Source organism: Trachinotus anak, unplaced genomic scaffold, assembly GCF_046630095.1.
Source record: "Trachinotus anak isolate AG129_WGS33_773 ecotype Australia unplaced genomic scaffold, CSIRO_AGI_Tana_v1 ptg000014l, whole genome shotgun sequence".
Lineage (NCBI taxonomy): Eukaryota > Metazoa > Chordata > Actinopteri > Carangiformes > Carangidae > Trachinotus > Trachinotus anak.
Window position 1 is genome coordinate 13,006,952 of NW_027273865.1, and position 19,214 is coordinate 13,026,165.

Here is a 19,214-nt window from a genome sequence, read left to right on the forward strand (position 1 = left end):
AATCCAACACAGTTTGCATATTGTCCTATTTAACATATGTCAACACTACCCAAATATGTAGTAAAGTGAAATTAAAATAAATAAATACGTGCAGCCTGTGAAGTCCCGCGGCACTAGGCGGTCTCTTCTTTAGGGATTTAATTCCAAAGTAACTGTCAGAGCCAGTGGACCGAGCTAGCCTGCAGGAACGCGTTTTCTTTCCTTACCAGGTGGCTGAGACTTCTGAAGAAGGAGTTGGTCAGCATGAGTTTCCATCTTTCTTCTATCTCCTCGGGAATGGGCTCGTAAATATAATAAGCGGTAAAAGAGCAGAGAGCGACGAATAAAATGATGCTTCCCAGCCTCATTTTACAACGTGCGTCCCCGGCCGCTGACTGCGCTGTGCAAACACGACCAGGCTGCTGGCGGCGCCTGTTAGCGAGTCGCTCCGCTCAAGCCTGAGCTCGGGATTAATTTTGGCCCCGCGCCAGCTGAACACGGCGACACGTGCATGATCTGCTCTGCTGCTCGTGCGCGTGCCGTGGCATCGGACCGAGGTGTCCGTGGATGTGGAGGCAGGAGCGCGCACGGCGTGGACTCACGGGGCGGGGACGGTCCCGCGTTGACCCTCAGGTGATCCCCCCCCCCCCCAGATCCACGCAGCGCGCGGCCCAACTTTACGCCAAGGTGCAGCTGATGAACAAGTATCACGGCTTGTAAGAAAATAAAATAATAATAATAATAATAATAAATAAATAAACAACAGTGGATCGTGCATTTATATGCTCTGTGGACAGCTTTCCCGGTTCTTCCAACGTCAAATACATTCTGTGTGGATTTCTTTCTCACTGCAGATTCGCGCACAACTGCGGCAGCTGTGAGCTCGAGCCGCTTTATGACGAGAGAAACGCGTAACCCTGTGGCCGTGGCAAACTGAAGAAACTCTGTAGTGTAGCTAAACAGCTATGGTTACAAGGCAGCCCAAGCTAATTATATTATTTGTGACAGGGCCAGATGAGATGTGTCGTTTCCTGGCAGGCCTGACTGTCAAAGCAATATGACTCTCATGCGCTCACGTTTTGAAAGGCTCCTGCACAGTGACTGATTTAGTGCTGCAGAAATTGTAAAGAAGTTGAAAGAAGTTACTTATGAGTTATTTTCATCTCATTAAAGTATATTATTTTGCCCTTGTTTAGTTTAATTAAAGTCCCAAGCCCACTTCATCATTTGACATTTTGTGGCAAGCAGTCAAACAGGTCCACACAGGTGTGAGTCTAATATTATTTCAAGTAGTATGAGAGAGCCTGGGGGAAGCTTAGGCCAGCACATACAGGCAAATCACATATCAACCTTTACCGAAGGAAAAGCTTCTTCCAATAAATTTGAACATATCCAGCATTCTCAAATGACAAGTCAGTGCATTCAAAGGGATTTGCTGTTACTTTGCTGCATATGTTATTCTGAACTTTCCCCTCGGAGCCAGTTCACATTGTCATAAATAAGAATGCAAACCTATAAGGTTGCACTTGAGAAAAATGCCGCTGAAACCAGAGAGGTGCTAAGATCTCCAAATCAAACATCATGCACTTGTGTTTGCAGAAACATTTCAGAGTTTAAAACCAAGTTTTGGTCAAGGTAAAGGTTATTTCATTGGCATTTTACTGCTTCCAAAGTAAGTTAGTTATGTGTCTTACAGTACTTAGAGTTCTCTTCTCAGAAACCTGAACCACATGCCTCCACGTGACGTTGTGTTAACCTCTGTGTTATGACCCTTTCAAACTTTTTCTCAGTCAAGTTGGAATTTGTGTTTAGAAGCAGGCAAGTGTCTCCTTCGATCAGCCATCCAACTCTATTGAGATGCAATCTGCAGGATTCAGCGTGTAACCGAGGCTTGGTGAAAGCCTCTGTGAGACTGATCACTGCTGAGCAGTAGAATACTTAATCTCTTCTCTGAATACAAAATCACACATCAGATACTCAGGGATTCTCCCTGGAATTCCCTCCCTCCTTTTCGCCTCTAACCACCGGCCTCCACTCAGCTTCTAAGGGAGACCACCTCAGTCGGTTAGTAAATCTTTCATGGAGTTCTCTTCACTCTTTGCATCTTGTAAGTGGGGAGGACGGGTGTCAGAGGGTGCGTGGGTGGGGATGTTGTCTTCATCTACGTAGAGCCATGCTGTGCAGTGCTGTGCCGCGTGGCTGCCCAACACCCTGCTGCATGTGGGGGTAGCTCAAGCAGATGTGACTGTGTCTGAACTGACTCAAACAAAGAGTTTGAGGACTGAAGTGTGAACATGCGTGAATATGTGTTGGCGCATTGTGTGTTTGCTCGTGTAAGCCAGTGAAAGCCCACATGCCTGCATGTGAATGTGGTGTGTGCATACAGATAAGCCACGTTTCATTCCTTTGTGCATGCACATTCTTGAGTTTAACACATCTACAGAGGCATATCAAATTCTTATAATTAAGGAACCCACACCTGATTTCCACTGCCTATGGTTTGTATGAGCTGTAACTTGAATTCACAGAGCCCCTGGTGAGGCAGAGCGGATGGGCTGCATGACAGGAGGCATTTGAAGGCACTCTATTCTGAGATCAAGCTGAGATTAGTGGAAGAAACATTTTTTGATTAAAATAACCAAGAAATGGGTTTGGGTGCACTGTCTACTAAATGCGTAAACTAGCTCATGAACTTGATATTTGCAAATACTGTATATTAGGAATATACATGCGCTAGCTCTCGTTGCATCCAAAAGTTTTCTCGAACAACCTACATATGTTTGAATCAAACTGTTTTCCTTGCAACCCTTATGCAAGCTGTTAACATTGGCTTCATTCCTGTACAGTGGGAACATAGGAGAACAGCCATGAATACATGTGGATAAATATGCATTTGTGTGCAGCTTTTTTAAGTGTCTTGCTTTAATGTAACTAAATGTATTCGATTTTCCCATTCTCAACAGAAACAAAGCCATACTGTGAATACATATAAGTAAATACAAAGACATTTAATCTTAAGTGTATGCTAAAGTCACTCCTCAACAATTGTCATGATCTTCAAGAGTTATTTTAAGAGAATATATATGTTATCTTTAACTGTGTTCATTTGAAACTTCATGTCAACTCTCCTGCAAGCTACAATAGGGGAATGGAATAGAACATGTTTCTTTTCCACATTGTCTATTCACCTAAACAGAACATAATGCACCTATGAACTTATGTATTGTATTTATTTACAGTAATCCTCTGTGGTTAAACAGGGTAAATCAACCGGCTTTGATTTCAAGCTGTAGGCCAGAAACAGAGCCACAACCTGTCTATTTGTAATTATAAGCCTGGCAGGATGCCTCGCGCTGTTAGTCCATCCTCCTGTCACTTGTCCAACCAAAATACTGTGCAATGGTGCATCTCAGCATACTCCATGTTCTCATGCCTACGATTGTTTTTCACTATTTTAGTTCTTCTGTCCTCCTAAAAACGACAACTTACTTATTGAATCAATTAAAGTAAAGTTTGACCTTGAAACAGTTACCATCATTGGTCATGGAAAACATTATGGGAGTCAGCATGTCAAAAGGTAATAACATTTGTTTTTTAAGTACAGGGTCCCATGCAAAGTGATTACTACATTATTTTTTAAATAGGTTTTTGCATGCTATGGCACAGACCTTGATCAATAACTATTAAGTTATAACAGTTATAAACTTAATAACAATTAAGTTGTATTTTGTTGTATTATTTTGAATCAAAGGGGTGTCAGGCACTGCACCAAGAAAGTATGTGATTTGCAAGTGTGCATGACAGAAATATGTTTATCCCCAAAGAACCCTGTTACATAGTTTTCCCCTACGGGCCAATTATTTCATTATGTACACGATTTAAAGATTAGCAGTCTATTATTTGAGCTGGTATTCCAATAAATTGATTATAATGGTTAAAAACAGAGTTCGCATGTCTGGATGATTTACCTAGTGGGATTGAGGACAGTATTTGGCAAAGTGGAATAAGACATTTGATCTGCAATAGACCTTTTAAGTGAATGAGTCATGGTTAGTTCCATGGACAGCACATTCTATCAAAGGTAGTGAGGGGCCAAGATGACCCTGCTGTTTCAGATTAGAGAAACAGAGAGAAAAGTATTACAGGTTTCAAGCCAAAAGAAACACATATTTCAAAGCAACTGTTTTTTGTTTTGAGTATAATCTGTCGCTGCAGCATATGAACTAACATTCAAGTTTTTATAAGAAATAGTTGGATATATTCTTTATTGTTTTTCTTATTGTAAAGAAATAGTAATTAATTTTAAACCAACGATAGATTTGTCCTACTGAGGAAAAAGGTCCAGATACTACCAAAAACACATATAGTAATTAATAGAGTTATTTGTAAGTTTTCCTACTGCTACATAGCCAACATTAGCATCAACAGCTGTCTACTTAAAAGTTGAGAAGAAACATTACAAGTTCACCAGCAAGCTTCATCAAATGTCTGTCAGACATTACGTTGACATCCGGTGCCAGGAGGACAGTGGTAGAAAGCAAACCTCTTATTTTGCTATCACATTTTTTCTTCTGCTGAAATTAGCATGCTAGCCGCCTACGGCCAGGCTGGCCTGTCTCGTCACTTTCCAATAGGGACTCACTGTAGCATCCAGTCCGCCCTGAAGAATTAGTGCAGATCAGAGGGCTTATTATAACTTCTTGTACTGTAAACACAATGATGGCTGAAGCTCTTGGCAAGACTGGTAAGTAAACAGCTGTTAATGCTAACGTTGTGTCACCAGAGCAAAACTTACAATGGCCCCTTTAAGCTACAACGTTTTCATGGATGAAATGTTCCTTCATTACAATGAATATGGGCACTGTACTTTGAGACAATACCACATTCACCATCCTGCTGCACATCAAATGTATATTAATCCAGGGCTGAAAATAGTCCTCAACAAATGCACTATGGTTCGGAAAATGCTGAGCCTTTTTAAAAAATATATATATATTTTGACTCATCTTTAAATATTTATGTCTTCAGAGGAAACAAATGCACTTGGGGCTGAGTGTCCACAGTGTAGGAGAATATGAAGTATTGAGAGAAAAACATATTTGTGGTTTTGGTACCATTTGTCATAATAAATGCATATTAATTATTAAGATATCACCAAATATCTAAAGCAAAGTGTTTTTCATAAGAAAGTAATTACTATATGTAATGGAAAGTGTTTTTCAGCACCATCACATTAAATCGCTTTACAGACAATGATGCTTTGTTTTGCTTGAATAGGGAAGAGTATGTAAAACAAAAAAGTTCAATATTCTTGAAGAATATTTAAACTGTGGGCTACAAACATTGTCCGGAAAATTACAGATCTGCCTTGTACTTTCATGTAGTTGGGAATTTTACTGTGACTGTTACGTATGCTGTTCCATGTTGAACTAATTTTCACCACCCGTCTTCACCAGATCTTCCGTACGTGACAAGTTACCAAAGCAGCTGTAAGGATTTTGAGGTTTATTATTTCCACACTGTGCCTCATGATCATGGGACTGGATGTAAGAAACAGCAGTGGATAAGCTCTTTATCAGTAGACGCCTATGCAACACTTCTGTCATAAGGAATGTTGGCCTCTCACCCCATTCCACGTGAATTTCTTCTATGTTATCACCATACAAGGATACCAGAGGGTATCTGTATTTGGTTATACAGTGACAAGACAACTCATTCATATTTGAAGTGTTGGTAAAATAAACTTAGCCCAACACTGTCTGTTTCTAAGAATTTATGGTGCTATATTTGACTATGGCTTAAACTTAACATAAAAAAGCTTGCTGATGTTACCACAACTTTATGAGGCTGTACTTAAGCACAAGCAGTGCTTTAAGATAGATGATAATGTTAGCAAGCTAACATTCTTACAATCAACTAAAATATCACTACCAAATTGCCAAACAATTTATCCAATATTTATATTTTATCCATTATTTATCCAATAGTTACAGTAACATGTCACATAAATTTCAATCTCATGGTGGAGCTAGAGGAAAAGTCAGCTGCTAACCAAAGCCAGGAGGCTTATTTCACTCTGGACCAAAGTCAAGGACTGTCTGACACATGGAGCCACGCCGCTAGTGTGGCTAAAATGTCACAGCCATTTTGTCGTTTAGTAATGATGAAAGATTTATACATGGTTGTACGTTATCATGTCCTGATCCCTGCAAAGTCTTTTTCACCTGCCTAAAAAGTCAGCTTGCCAATGTGCAAAATTCACATTTCCACTGCAAAACCTGAGTAGCTCTCAGACTCACTAGTTTAGTTCAGTCAAAGTTCAAAGATCTGGTTAAAAAAAGTTTTACTGGCACCTTGCCAGTTTATCCATTTAGTTTTGTTCAGCCATCAAGTCCATGTTTTTAAATCTCACTGCAAAACCCATTATTTACAGACCTCCCACTGAAAGACTATCAAAACATACTATTCTGTTACTTTACCATGAGGATTAATCATACTATTTCATCATGACTTAATAACATTGTCGTTTTGATCATTTTACCTGAATGTATTCTTTACATTTTACTTCATTCTTTATCAGAATTATGTTGATTTATTCCTTTAAATCTTCTCAGAGGAACAAGCTGGGCACAGTGCTTCAAAAGTGCTAAGTGCTAGTGTTGTTGTTATGTTGTTACACCATTTTACAGGAACAGTAAAACGTACCAAATATAAAAGCACAGCTAAGGACATTTCTTTAACATCATTTGTCACTCACCAGGAAAACGACAGTTGTGGTGCATAGCCACTAACTTTAAGTATAAAGTTTGTTGCATGATTTCAAATACATGTGAATTGAGTCAGTCCCTCTGTAGTTATTGAACTCTACTCTCCAGCAGATGGTGCTGTGACCTAAACCAACTGCTGTAAGACTTAAGTGCATCTTCTTCAAAACATGAGGCAGTTCTCAGATCAAAAGCCTGTATCTTCAAAATGCCTTTTGCCACACTAACTATTTAGGAGCTTACAGCAAAACAACAAAGAGGTTTCAGAGGTGAATTATAAGATTGAGATAAGGAAAAAATGTCTTAACCATGCAGATCCACAAATCATCATCAACAGTGACAATATACTGCACATGGAAACTGATTCATCATGTTTTGCATGCTTGTTTGTTCTGGTTAACTAGTCGAAAGAGAGATAAGTAGTTGGCACCAACTGCATGGGTCATGTTGGCTGTTGTGGCCCACACGTCCATAGAGTGCATTATTTAATATTTTACCCACTGTGTTAGAATGGATCATACCCAGAAACTACATATCCAGCCCCCAGGCAGCCTGGCCCAGATACCCCATTAGATTCAACACAGTTGCTTTTCTGTCTTTATTCTGGCGTAGAGACCACAATAGAGATGTACGCTGGTTAAACAAGGCCACCCTTGGCCAAACAAGTCATATGATGACATCTGTTTACTCCTGAATACTGTATATCAATTACTTAATCTATAAACCTTTTAGACTTAATGACAGACTCATAATTTATAACCAAATGTATAATAACCACACAATAACCAATGTGATTTCATTATTTTACTCCATCATCATTTATAGCAATTTACAACTTCTCCATTAGTTAATTTACATATAGAACACAGTTTGATTGACGGCGTGAGGATTGTATTTTTTACACACACACACAGACACACACAGACACACACACACACACACACACACAGCACAAGCAGCACACATTAATGACACATGCAGCTGAAGTGTAAGACTATTCAAACTGTAAAATACATCAGTGAGGATGACATCACACCATCTGCCTTAATGTTAAGTGTACTGTATCAGTGATTCTACTTGTCCTCACTCATCCAACTCATCCAGACTTCCTGGTCTGTAGTTCCCTTTGTTACAGTGAACTCTTAAGGTCCCTAAGGTTGCATGATGTGTTGCTTTGCTGACCCCTAGAGGTGAAAGGTCAAAAATGTGTAAACCTGCCCCACACACTGTGGCTTACTTCTCAGTCGTCGAGCTACTAACACAGTAAAGGCCTCTTACACCCACACACCCACACACCCACACAATAAAGGTGTCAAACACACACTGTCAGCAGTAAAACTATGGGAATAGTCTGTGGTAGGCATGGCTCATGTGCTCATCTTTACTGAGGCATTCAATCAACTAGAGCTCTTCCAAATTACTGTTACCAAATTTATCATTTAAATAAGTTGTCCGTCTCAATTCATAGGTATTTACAATACATGAACTGTATAGTTTTCCCAGAGATGAACAATGTAAATGAAAATGAACATTAGATCAAGAGTCAGTAATCTTCTTTGACTGATCTAAAATGAGGAATCACATACTTCTAAGAGAAATAAACTAAGCCCAACAGGAATTGGTTCCAAATGATTTTAGAAAAACAGATGAAACACACATGGTGTGTTTAATGACGAAGTATGCAAGAAACATGTACTGACCCACAGACTGGTCACCATTAATGACTATACCATACCATGTAACATATAGTTTCCCCCTTGACACTTCTGAGTCACCTTTAAATGTTCAGTTCACATGTTGCTTCCTATTTAGTAGCTGGACTTTTACAGTCTGGTTCTGAGTCTGAATGGAGCAGATGGAAAACCAGAGTCATGATACTGGAGAGCTGAGACTAATCACATCGGACACACCTTACATGTGTAGCACAACTGTAGCTATTGATGGCATAGTCATCTCCTTAGCTTGTTGATTTTTCTGTTATTAACAGGTTATTTTCATTATTTTTTTAGTAAACATTTCACAGAAATGACCACATTATAAGCACAGTGCAGTATATTCTATATACTGTACAAAAACATAATTCATGCAAATTTCAGATTTCCAGCCTGAGTAAGTATATGAAAAATGTGATGAAAGAGAAATGAAAAATTGAAAAACTGGACTTATTCAGTCCCATAATACATTATCCATCCTTTTCTAATCCCTGTTGTTAACTCATCAGGTTTTAACATGAATCACATCCAGGAAAAATTAAGAATGCTTAGTTCAGGTTTGCTGTAAGAACAGATTTAAGAACGTAAATATTGGTTTTCCTAAATTACTGTTGAAGATCCAAGACAAATTGCAGGGCTGTATACTTCCCAAAATAGGGTAGATTTCTTAAATAGCAGTCCCTGATGTGAGCTATTAAGTAAGTACATTTTAAGTTAAAAGTATACTCTTATACTATGTTTAGGTTGTTTATCTTTCATTGTCGTTTTTTCCTTCAATCCAATACATGAGGCTTGTTGTAGGTCAGGTGCAGTATGATATCATTAGTTTCCATCATCTTAAATGGCTCCCAAACTGCTAATAACATTGTGGAGGTTTTGTCCTTTTTATATGTAGGTGGAAAGACGGACGGTTGCCTTTGCTGTTCATTGTTGTCCTTTGTATCACTTCCCAACTTGAACAATGAAGTAGTGTGACTTACGTGAACCCAAAAACTGAAAATCTGAACACACAGACGCTGTTTTAACATTCAATATGAAATGAGGTCATAGAGGATAAGAGGCTGACTCATCTTTTCCTGCTCCAGACTTCCGCGCCTTTTAAATTTAGGAGTTTCTGGACGGGTGATAGTAAGACTTGTAAAGCACTCAGATTTGTTCCTGTGACAGAAAACTTGGCCACACCATGAAACTGGAGGACCTACTGGGTCTGAATAAGATTACTGAGCCACATGTTTGAGTTTGATGGCCTTTTAGCATCATCTGAGACATAATTAAATCATTAAATTGACTGTGGAGGAATGATTTAATTTACAGGCCACTCAAATACAGACCATAAGGACTGTACTTTGGGAATCAAAATCCAAAATAAAATCCAAATAAGCTCACTTGTGGGGAATAGCACTGACAACATGAATTCTCTGTTCTGTTCATTTGTTGCTTTATAAAGACTAATTTAAGTAAACAGAACTTACTTCATCAGTGTGTAATTTATCCTTGGATATACATTTTTTTCAGTTCCTGACATTCTGCATTGTTTTTTTGCAGATTCTGTTGACTTAGCCTGTGAGCTAGCCCATAGATTCAATGTCAATATCTGATGAGCTTAAGTATTTGACTGTCATAGTGCATTGTCATAAGCAGAAGTGTAAAAGCACAAGAAGCCTGTATCTCTTCTATTCAGGTTTTTAGAAAGCAGGTACTCAGATGTAAGTTGTGACCCAAGAGGCAGGACAGGTACAGCAGGTAATCGGGGCATTGGGAACAGGAAGGTAAAGAAAAGTAACAGTAATCACAAGAACACTAAGGTTACTTATGAATTGAGAAATTATGGAGCAAAAATACATAGATGCAAAATTATTGTAGTCAATTAGGAGTCAGTAAGCTGATGAGGAACAGACATGCAACCAACAATTCTTGAGACAACAACCAACCAAAACAAGAAAACAGTGCAAAGGTGGTGTGACGTGTTTTCAAACTATAATCTATTTTAAAGTTACCCCACAACCTGTTGACATTTTTTATGCATGCTGTTAGTAAATAATAGATCAATTTCTTGAACATTTACTGCGAAACATACTGTATTATCAATATTAGTATACAATGTAAGCAGTGTACATTGTATAGCATTAGTATATTAGATGGAACTGGGGTAAATTAATGTAAACAAAATATCATAATGTATAAAAATACCACCACAAATTTTTATTCAGCCTGGTTATCAAATCCTCATGATACCTCTCAGCAAAATAGAGTCCTGTCATTCCTTTGTTGAAGAGGTGTCCCTTTCACTGCATTAGTTTACAAATGTTATGTTTGCATGTGCTCTGCAAAAACAGACTGGATTTCATTCCTGGAATCCATTCTATGTTTAGTGCGGTGAGTGAAGCTAGAGACATCAGTCACATAACGTCTGTCATTAAAGCTTGCTATTTATGCTGGTCAGGAAGTACACATCTTTCTTGTTATTCTATTAGCAATAAAACAGTTATGGCAACATAATTGTTCCCAAATATGTTTTCAATTTAATATGCACCCTGTGGCACTTTTTGGTGATTTACTTTTCGTTTCATAGCTTCCTTAAATTCTTCTATATTCTTGTAAAATTCTTACACATTTTAGTCATGGTCTTAATTTCATGCAACTGAGAAAGAGAGAGCTGTTTTTCATTAATGGCATTCTCCTTCGATGAATTAACTTACACATGTGTGTTCAATGTGGCACTTTCATGTATGTGCAGATGAAAGAGAATAATAAACAATGGTAATAAACAGAGAGGGGGACATACAGGACTACCAGCAGAACCTTGATATCCTCTAATGGCTCTAACTGAATGCACTGGTTTTACTGGGGCCATTCGGGCCCAGAACACCACTGGACATTTCACAGTCCTAGGTCACCAAGCCCATGTTCTGGAGCATTCAATCAGAAACATATGTTGACATGTTTTCTTCATGTTCAATCAATGAGGCCTATGGCTTTATCCTCTGGAAGCACTGGGAGTAAGAGCAGGTAAACATGACAGGAAGCTCACCGGTGGACTTGGTGCTTGGTGACAATGTAATTTTAGAGGCAAATTTGAAGTTTGGACACATCACACTGATATTTTTATTGGTAGATTTGCAACTTGCTCACTGCTTATTTTTATTCATTTTTTTAAACAAATTTTAAGTATGTGAGAGTGTGTTTTGGTTGTCTTTGCACAGTTACTCTGAAGCTACAAACATGCAGACAGAATTTGCTCAGATACAGAAAATGTTCATGGCCCCTTTGAGTAGGGTTACTATGGTAACCTGACCACTGCAATCAGGGAGATAAACAAAACAGTAAACACATGAGTTCACAACTCTCTCAAATGACACTGTGTATTTCTGGCATGTTTTTTCATACCACAATGAGGTCAGACACATGCACTGACACGCTTGTGCATACAACTGCATATCAACCAAAGGTATATAGGACAAACATAACAGGCCTATTTCAACAACAACAACAACAATAAAATGGTGAAAGGGGATGATGTGACGGACTAGGCTATTTTGACAAAACACAGAAACAAGGATAAAGTGGAATAAGTGGAATCCAAGAGTAGCTCATCTATTTTCCTCTCCCTTCAACAGTTGATCAGAAACTGACTAAAGGACTGATGCATGAAAAAAGAGGGGGGAATATATGGTTTTCTACATGAGTGCCTCCAGGAGTTTTAGCTATGCACTCATTGTTTCCCACACTGAGTGTGGCCCATAAAGAAAATAGGTTGAGCATGTTAAGCTGGAGCATTATTTACGAGCAGAATCTAAAGCCATCGTGCATACACCAAAAATACATACACACAGAACAGGGGATGTATAAAAGCTGAACATTTCACATACATAAGTTACAAGTGTCCTACCAAGAATTCCATCTTAATTGTGAACATACACAACATAAAGTAATCTGTGTTTCTCTCATTATCATTCAACACTAGTCTAATCAGTACGTCCTTGAGTCCAAGTGAACATTTGTGCCAAATTTGAAGAAGTTCCTTACTTACGTTACTGAGATATTGTGTTCACAAGTGTGATTTGTGTGGTCACCACAACCTTGACCTTTGACCACAAAAACCAAAGCAGTACATCCTTGAGTCTCAGTGGCGGATACTGATATGGGCGATATGGTCAGAGGTTGCTGAAGAAGGGGGAGGGGGGTGCTGGGATAGGTTCACCTGTGGACCTCAGGCCTCCCTACTGGAGCAGAGGATTCATCTAATAGTGCACAAGTAATGTAATTAGTAGGCCAATGTCAATCACACGACAAATTGCTTCCAAATAAAGCACATTTCATTCATAATGTTGTGGTACACCCAGGCGTCACACAAGCTAGAAATATCTTGTCCGTTAGAATAGGACAGACATACGTATGTATGGATGTATGGATGGATGGACAGACAACCCGAAAACCACAGCCTCTAGTCCTGCCTATTGCCGGAGGCATAAAAATAATAGCTGTTTTACTGTGAAAGACCATGTGACATAATACTCAACCTAATACGCTGAAACAGCTAGATGTAACCAGTGAGGTTGTTACACCTTTTAAGTTTATAAACAGACATTCAGTGGAGGGCAAATTGATAGTTCAGCAAAGCATACCAGGAAAAAATTATTGTTTACATCTTTCTCTGTTACTGTAAAAGCTATTTAAAGCGAATTCGTGAGAAACTACAAAATGGCCTCTAGTTTGACACTGAACGAGATAAATATTACCTTGGGGCGCAAATGGTTGTTGACAAACAGCAGTGTAATTCATAAAACTAGCCAGTGGTAACAAATTGATGACTGATGAAGGTGAGACTAATTAAAAACAGCCGTAAAAGTTACTGATATATCACAGCTTCAAAACATATTTCAGATCAGTACATCTGGCATTTACACTGATAATACAATGTATTTATATTCAGCAGAACCAAGTCAGTGATAAAAAAATCTCTATAATTTATTCTACATTTTGCAGTGGGAGGTTATTTATCAAAGGTCTGTTCCCAGTTGCTTAAACAATATTTCTCATTTCAATCAAAGTATGCGTGTGGAAAAAGCTGATATAACACATCTGGACAGATTATTACACATATCGCCACATAAGCACACACAAGTGCAAATTGTAATAAGTCCACTGACTGCTGCCTACAGTCTACACTGCAGACTCAGTTCCAGAGTTAGGAGGGGTAAGGGTAGGTAAGGGCAATTAAAAATGTGACAAAGTTCAGCTAAGTTCAGTAGAGCTCTCTCCTCAGAAAGCAACTAATTTAATTTTCCCCCACACTGTTTAGCAAGAGCCTGATGAAATCTGGAGAACAAAAAGACATGGACAACTGAAGCCAGTGACAAATTCTGAGCCCAACAGATTTTTGCCAAGGCCATCTAGAACAAGAGGGAAGAGGGAGCTGAGTGGAAATAAATTACTTTTGTTGTTCACACTCCAGTTTTTTTCTAACCTCTGTTCATATGTATATTCATAAGACCAAAATCCAACCATCTGGTTTTATTTCGTTGTAGTCTTGCAGGGTAAAATACTCAGTGCTCAATGACCCTGAAACACCCACATTACAGTCATGACAATGAGAAGATCCTGCTGATCCCAGAGCTGGAAAACAGAGATCCATCATAAACTCATCGAGCGGCCTGTTAAGAATCTCCAGCATCATGACGATCCTGCATGTGCCCAGAACTCTTTTCACTATCAACATGATTTATGTGCTCAGTGACAGAGATGGCAGTCAGTGACGTGTTCGTAAATCAGCAATGACTAGGTCAATGCCAAGCAGCCAACTTGGTTTCAGGCCCCAATAATATTTCTGGGTAAAAATATCACCAAATTCCAAACTCTAACTATTTCTGGGCAGAAAGCCTTGAGTTAGACATAAACTCAAAAGTGTATTCATACACAACATGACTTACTGCGGTGCTGCAGCCACAAATCCATGATTTGTGAGTCCATTATGAAAAATAAGATCTTCAGAGAATAAAAAATGAAAAACTTTATGTCTTAAACATGACAACCATGAGATACAAGTAATCATGCAGTTATGCATTTATTAATGATGGAATGTATGCATCAAAACTGAAATTACTGCCATTGTTCACTAAATCAATCCATCAAGCAAGCAATCACTTTAATGTATGAGTGAAATCTTTGTGAGAAAGTTCTTTTGCAAATTATCTTGTTCTCACATCCCCAAGATACAAATCGAGTAAGCTGCCTCCAAAAGCATAGAAATGTGTTTGACACAGCTTTATTTAAACATCCCTGGCCTGCGTGGCTGCCCAGAGACATACACAAACACATTACAGTATGTGCACATGTCACTTCAGTGTGTTGCACTGGATCTCTTTACACATACGCACACATAAACACACATGCCCATGCACAAGGATGCACACACACATATATTCACATTCACAAGAGGAAGAAGAATGTGTTAACTGTGACAGACTTTAAATGTCAATTGAGGTCATGCTTCTTACAGCTCCAGCACGTTCATGCAAAAACACTACAAAGTGTTGGTATTCAGGGTGGCAATAAGTTGATGAATGTTAAGCAAAATTTAATGCAATTTGCTAAACATATAAACTTTGACTCAAAAGTAAACAATTTTGTACCACCACCATTACAATTTAAAAACACATAACTAGAGCTTTGCAAAAACGCCTTGACAGGGGTTAAGAGACATTGGAAATCTTCTTGCTTAAAATGTTTTAAATTATGCACCATGTACACTTAACTACAACTTGATTTTGAAACTAATACTTTCTTGCAACTTGTTTACAGCAACCCCATTTGTCAAAAGAAGTGTAACATTAAGAAAAACCTGTTACAGTATGTTACAGGTCTGTTCGGAGCAACTGGTGCATTTTTCAGTTTGTTGTAGTAATGGAATCTATTCAACCAAAACAAGCGAGGCATTAAATAGATCCACTCACACACCAACAGAACGCCTTGTCCACAAAATCTAGATCATGGCATCTGAAGCCAGTGGAGAGCAGTCAGTGTCCTGCAGATGGAGGTTTGGGTGGCGGGCTGTCCAGGAGGTTTGGACGCTCGGATTGTAAGTAGTATAAGACAAAAATTTAATGGGGGGGTTAACAACAGCTGAAAATTTCAACATGTGTTAAAGAATCATTTAACTTTTAAATAGTGGTAACTGTTGTGAAATAAGTTATCATTATCTGACACAAGAATGCAATGACAAATGAGTGGTCTGTCATGGACAGTTTGTTTTTTAGAGATAATTTGTCACATATGTTTTTGAAATGAGCAAATTCCACTGACCTTGTTTAATGTGGTAAGACTTATCATCTTAACATCAGTCAGGCCACCTGGTATATCAGCATGAAGTGCATTAACAGTGTTGTAAGACTTCTACAAAACCAAACTGATAGGTCAAGATTTTAAAAAAGTATCCTACATTTCTTTGACTGAGCCAGATACATTCTGGCCCTAAAGGGGCAAAAGGTCATTAGACTCATGACAGACAGCTGTTAACACATATGACTATTGTCAAATTGATCAGGTGTGTCAAGAGAAGAGAACAGTTGTTGAGAGTCTATAAAACTTGAGTCCGAGCCTGTGCAGGAGTGAAGTCACAGAACCATATTCCAGGAACTAGATTACTATAAAACACACAATCTCACACACACTACACTGCTACCACTACACTACATAGCTACACACACATGCAAACCCTATGTCATTCCCTTACACACATAAAGACATACAGTATGGTATACAGTACACGGTGTAATCACAAGTCATTGCCTCCTTTCAGTTCCATAATATCAACAAAGCTAAAGAAAACAGAGAAATCTAACAGTGTGCGAGACAGATTACAAACATACCCACGTAAAACACCAACATGTACCACATCAGATTTATCAGTCTTGATGGTGAGAGTGGAGCACATACTGACGAACTCAATAAATATAGAGGACAACCCACCAAATGACAAGTAGTCTATGATAAGACTCACTTTGCCTCCTGAAATCACACAAACCTGAATTCTCATAAAGGACAAACAGAAGCTGACGTCTATTAAAAATGCAGAGAATGCAAATAAATGGATGAAACATGCAAACTTTGGGTGATATGGTGGATGAATAACTCCCAGGCTGCAGGTCTGGAATCAATGACTGAACAGATAAGAATCCAAACTGTAACAGCAAGAGCTGATCCCACTGGCCATTTCTGCCATATCGACCTTCAAAGTAAAAAAAAAAAAAGAAAAGAATTCCTTGCTATCCACCCACACATTACTGGCCTATGCCTATGCTTGGCTTGCATTTTGTAATTCCTATCTTTCTCAACCTACCCAAATATGGGCTTACACTACGATAAATATTTTTCTGTCTCCCTTTATGTACTGTATGCTACTACTATTACTTTGATGCTTATTCTTCTCTTTCAAAACTGTTTAAGAGATGCTGTCTGTTCAGTTTACCGCTCTATAAAACATGCTGCCAGAGCCAGGACACCTGCAAACAGATGTTTAGACACAAAGGCTTCAATGATAAGGCAATGAAGATAGACTATTCTACCACTTCAAACTAAACTTAGACTATTTGTCAGCTGACATGCTCAGAAATTAGTCTGTTTTAGTCTGTACCCCCAAATACAAATACGTGTCTAATCTGAAACATTGATAAATGAAACATGAAAGAGAACACAAAATGTGCTCAATCAATAGGAGAGAATTCCACACATGAGGAAAAACATGTCAAGGATGTTGAGAGAGTGTCTCATGTAAGGTGATATTTTTTCCAAACCACACTATTCCTGCCATTCACCTCCCACAGAGGGTTATGACTGGGCCCCCAGTCATAATCGAGCAGTGAATGTGAGGAGCTGAGGCCAATGCTGTATGTGTCTACAAATTCCTCAGAGCCTACCAGCTAGCTGTGACTTTTAACAGCTGAACTTTCCCTCTACACTCCCTTTAGACTATAGTGTAGAGCAAAGAAGGAAGCCTTTCCCGCTATTAGCCAGTCTGTGAGGGGATAAAGTGTGTGTGCAAACACAGGGGATTTAACATACAGCAAGATCAAAGTCATTTAAAAATCAACCAGGAATCCCAATTTAATCTCCAGAACATTTTGATAATTGTAGCTTGAAGAGTATCACAGTACTTATAGTACTCCCTCATCTTGAGTAAATTAAAGCCAAAAGGGAAACAGTGTCCTTGGCCAGAAAAAAGATGGACCAGACTCAACTTTGTGATCAGCAGAATTGCAAACAAACAAATCACACTGCTTTGGCCACATAGCTGTGCACATGAAAACACCCAAAAAACCTGTTGCAAGCTGTGCTCTTCCCCTCATCTCCTTTTCTCAACCCTCTAAACCTCTTATCACTGCAATTTGCCATCTCTAAGAAGAGGCTTAACTTTTCAGTTATAATGATGACTTGGATCAAGACATAATTAACTCTACTATGTGCCTTCCTTGAAGAAAAATCTTCTCTGTTAGCAGATTAAATCCACTTTGATTGAGGTTTAGAAATGAGCATGAAATCCTGCCTAATTGAATTAAGTCTTGTTTGTATTGAGATTACTTCTAAGAGATGAGAACAGACCAGTGGTCATGAAGGGTGCTAAGTAAATAACATTTGTGGCTGTCAATACAAGAAAATGTGGCTGAGAAGCCTCTGACTGAATATACAGTAGGATTAATAGTCCTTCATCATCACTTTTGGCAATCAAGTGTAATACATGGACACATTTACAAGAAAGTAACCACACACTGACTGTTGCATTGCTCTTCATTTACAGTAATAACAGCTGGAGCAGATCAATTACAGTTTGTGGTTTCTGGGTGAGAGAAGAGAAGAGAAGAGAAGAGAAGAGAAGAGAAGAGAAGAGAAGAGAAGAGAAGAGAAGAGAAGAGAAGAGAAGTAGTGTTGTCCACATGTGTTGTCCAGATGTTCAAGTAAACAATAATGATGACACAAGCGATGGAACATGATGCAAACCTCGCCTGTGACCTGAAGTAATTGATGACAGGGATCCCCATAAACCCTCATTTCATGCAAATTACTCGCCCACTAACACATTTGTGGTGAAGTTATCTGATCGACTTGCTTATTCCTCTGTGGCTCCAATAACACTGAGAAGTTATACTGCAGTCATTAACAGTCTTCTGTATTACTAAAGGCAGTGCTTATTAAAATGTGACAACAGAATATCTGTGTGCATGCGTGAGTGTCCAGAGTGTGTGCATGTTTGTTGATGTTTAACAGTGTGGATGTGGGATGTGGTGAACCAGCAGCTTTGTGAGAGGGAACATAGTATTGGGAGGCTCAAACACACATGGTATGATTTAAAGACTACTTGAGCTGTGGTTTGATGGATGCTCTTTCATAAATACTGTTTACAAGTGAATGACTCTGAAATTTTGGCAGCGGCAGACACAATGAGTCACCTACAAATGGAAGGCATGTAGAGTTAAAGTTGGCAATCAGCCATTGTTCAAATTTTGCGATGTGTCAGGAGTCATTTTCTCTGAGCACTGGAAGAGACTGATCGGAGGTACATGCCCTGACTGAACTGAATATTGCCTCCAAGTCACAAAATTTCAGCTCTCACTGTTGATATTTAAAGCTCAGCTCTGAATTATACTGAGTTTCAAAACACCTGCATCTGATACCACCAATACTCATGCAGTGTAACTTCAAAGTATGACACTTAAAAGTCACAGAAAGACAGACATGTAAGACAGCTGATTCGGTCAAATACTGT

General features: G+C 38.8%; 1 protein-coding gene across 2 annotated transcripts in view; it reads right to left on the reverse strand.

The window, feature by feature from the left end:
- The window catches only part of aadac (arylacetamide deacetylase), a 29,802-nt gene that overhangs the window by 9,076 nt on the left and 1,512 nt on the right, over window positions 1–19,214 (reverse strand). Inside the window, exon 1 of one of the 2 annotated variants that reach the window (XM_071496536.1) lies at window positions 207–598. The exons of the other annotated variant lie outside the window; for it this stretch is intronic. Within the exon in view, the coding sequence (XP_071352637.1) occupies window positions 207–347 (141 nt within the window). The 5' untranslated portion in view covers window positions 348–598. Of the gene's footprint in view, window positions 1–206; window positions 599–19,214 lie in introns of those variants that run through there. 2 annotated transcript variants of the gene reach the window in all.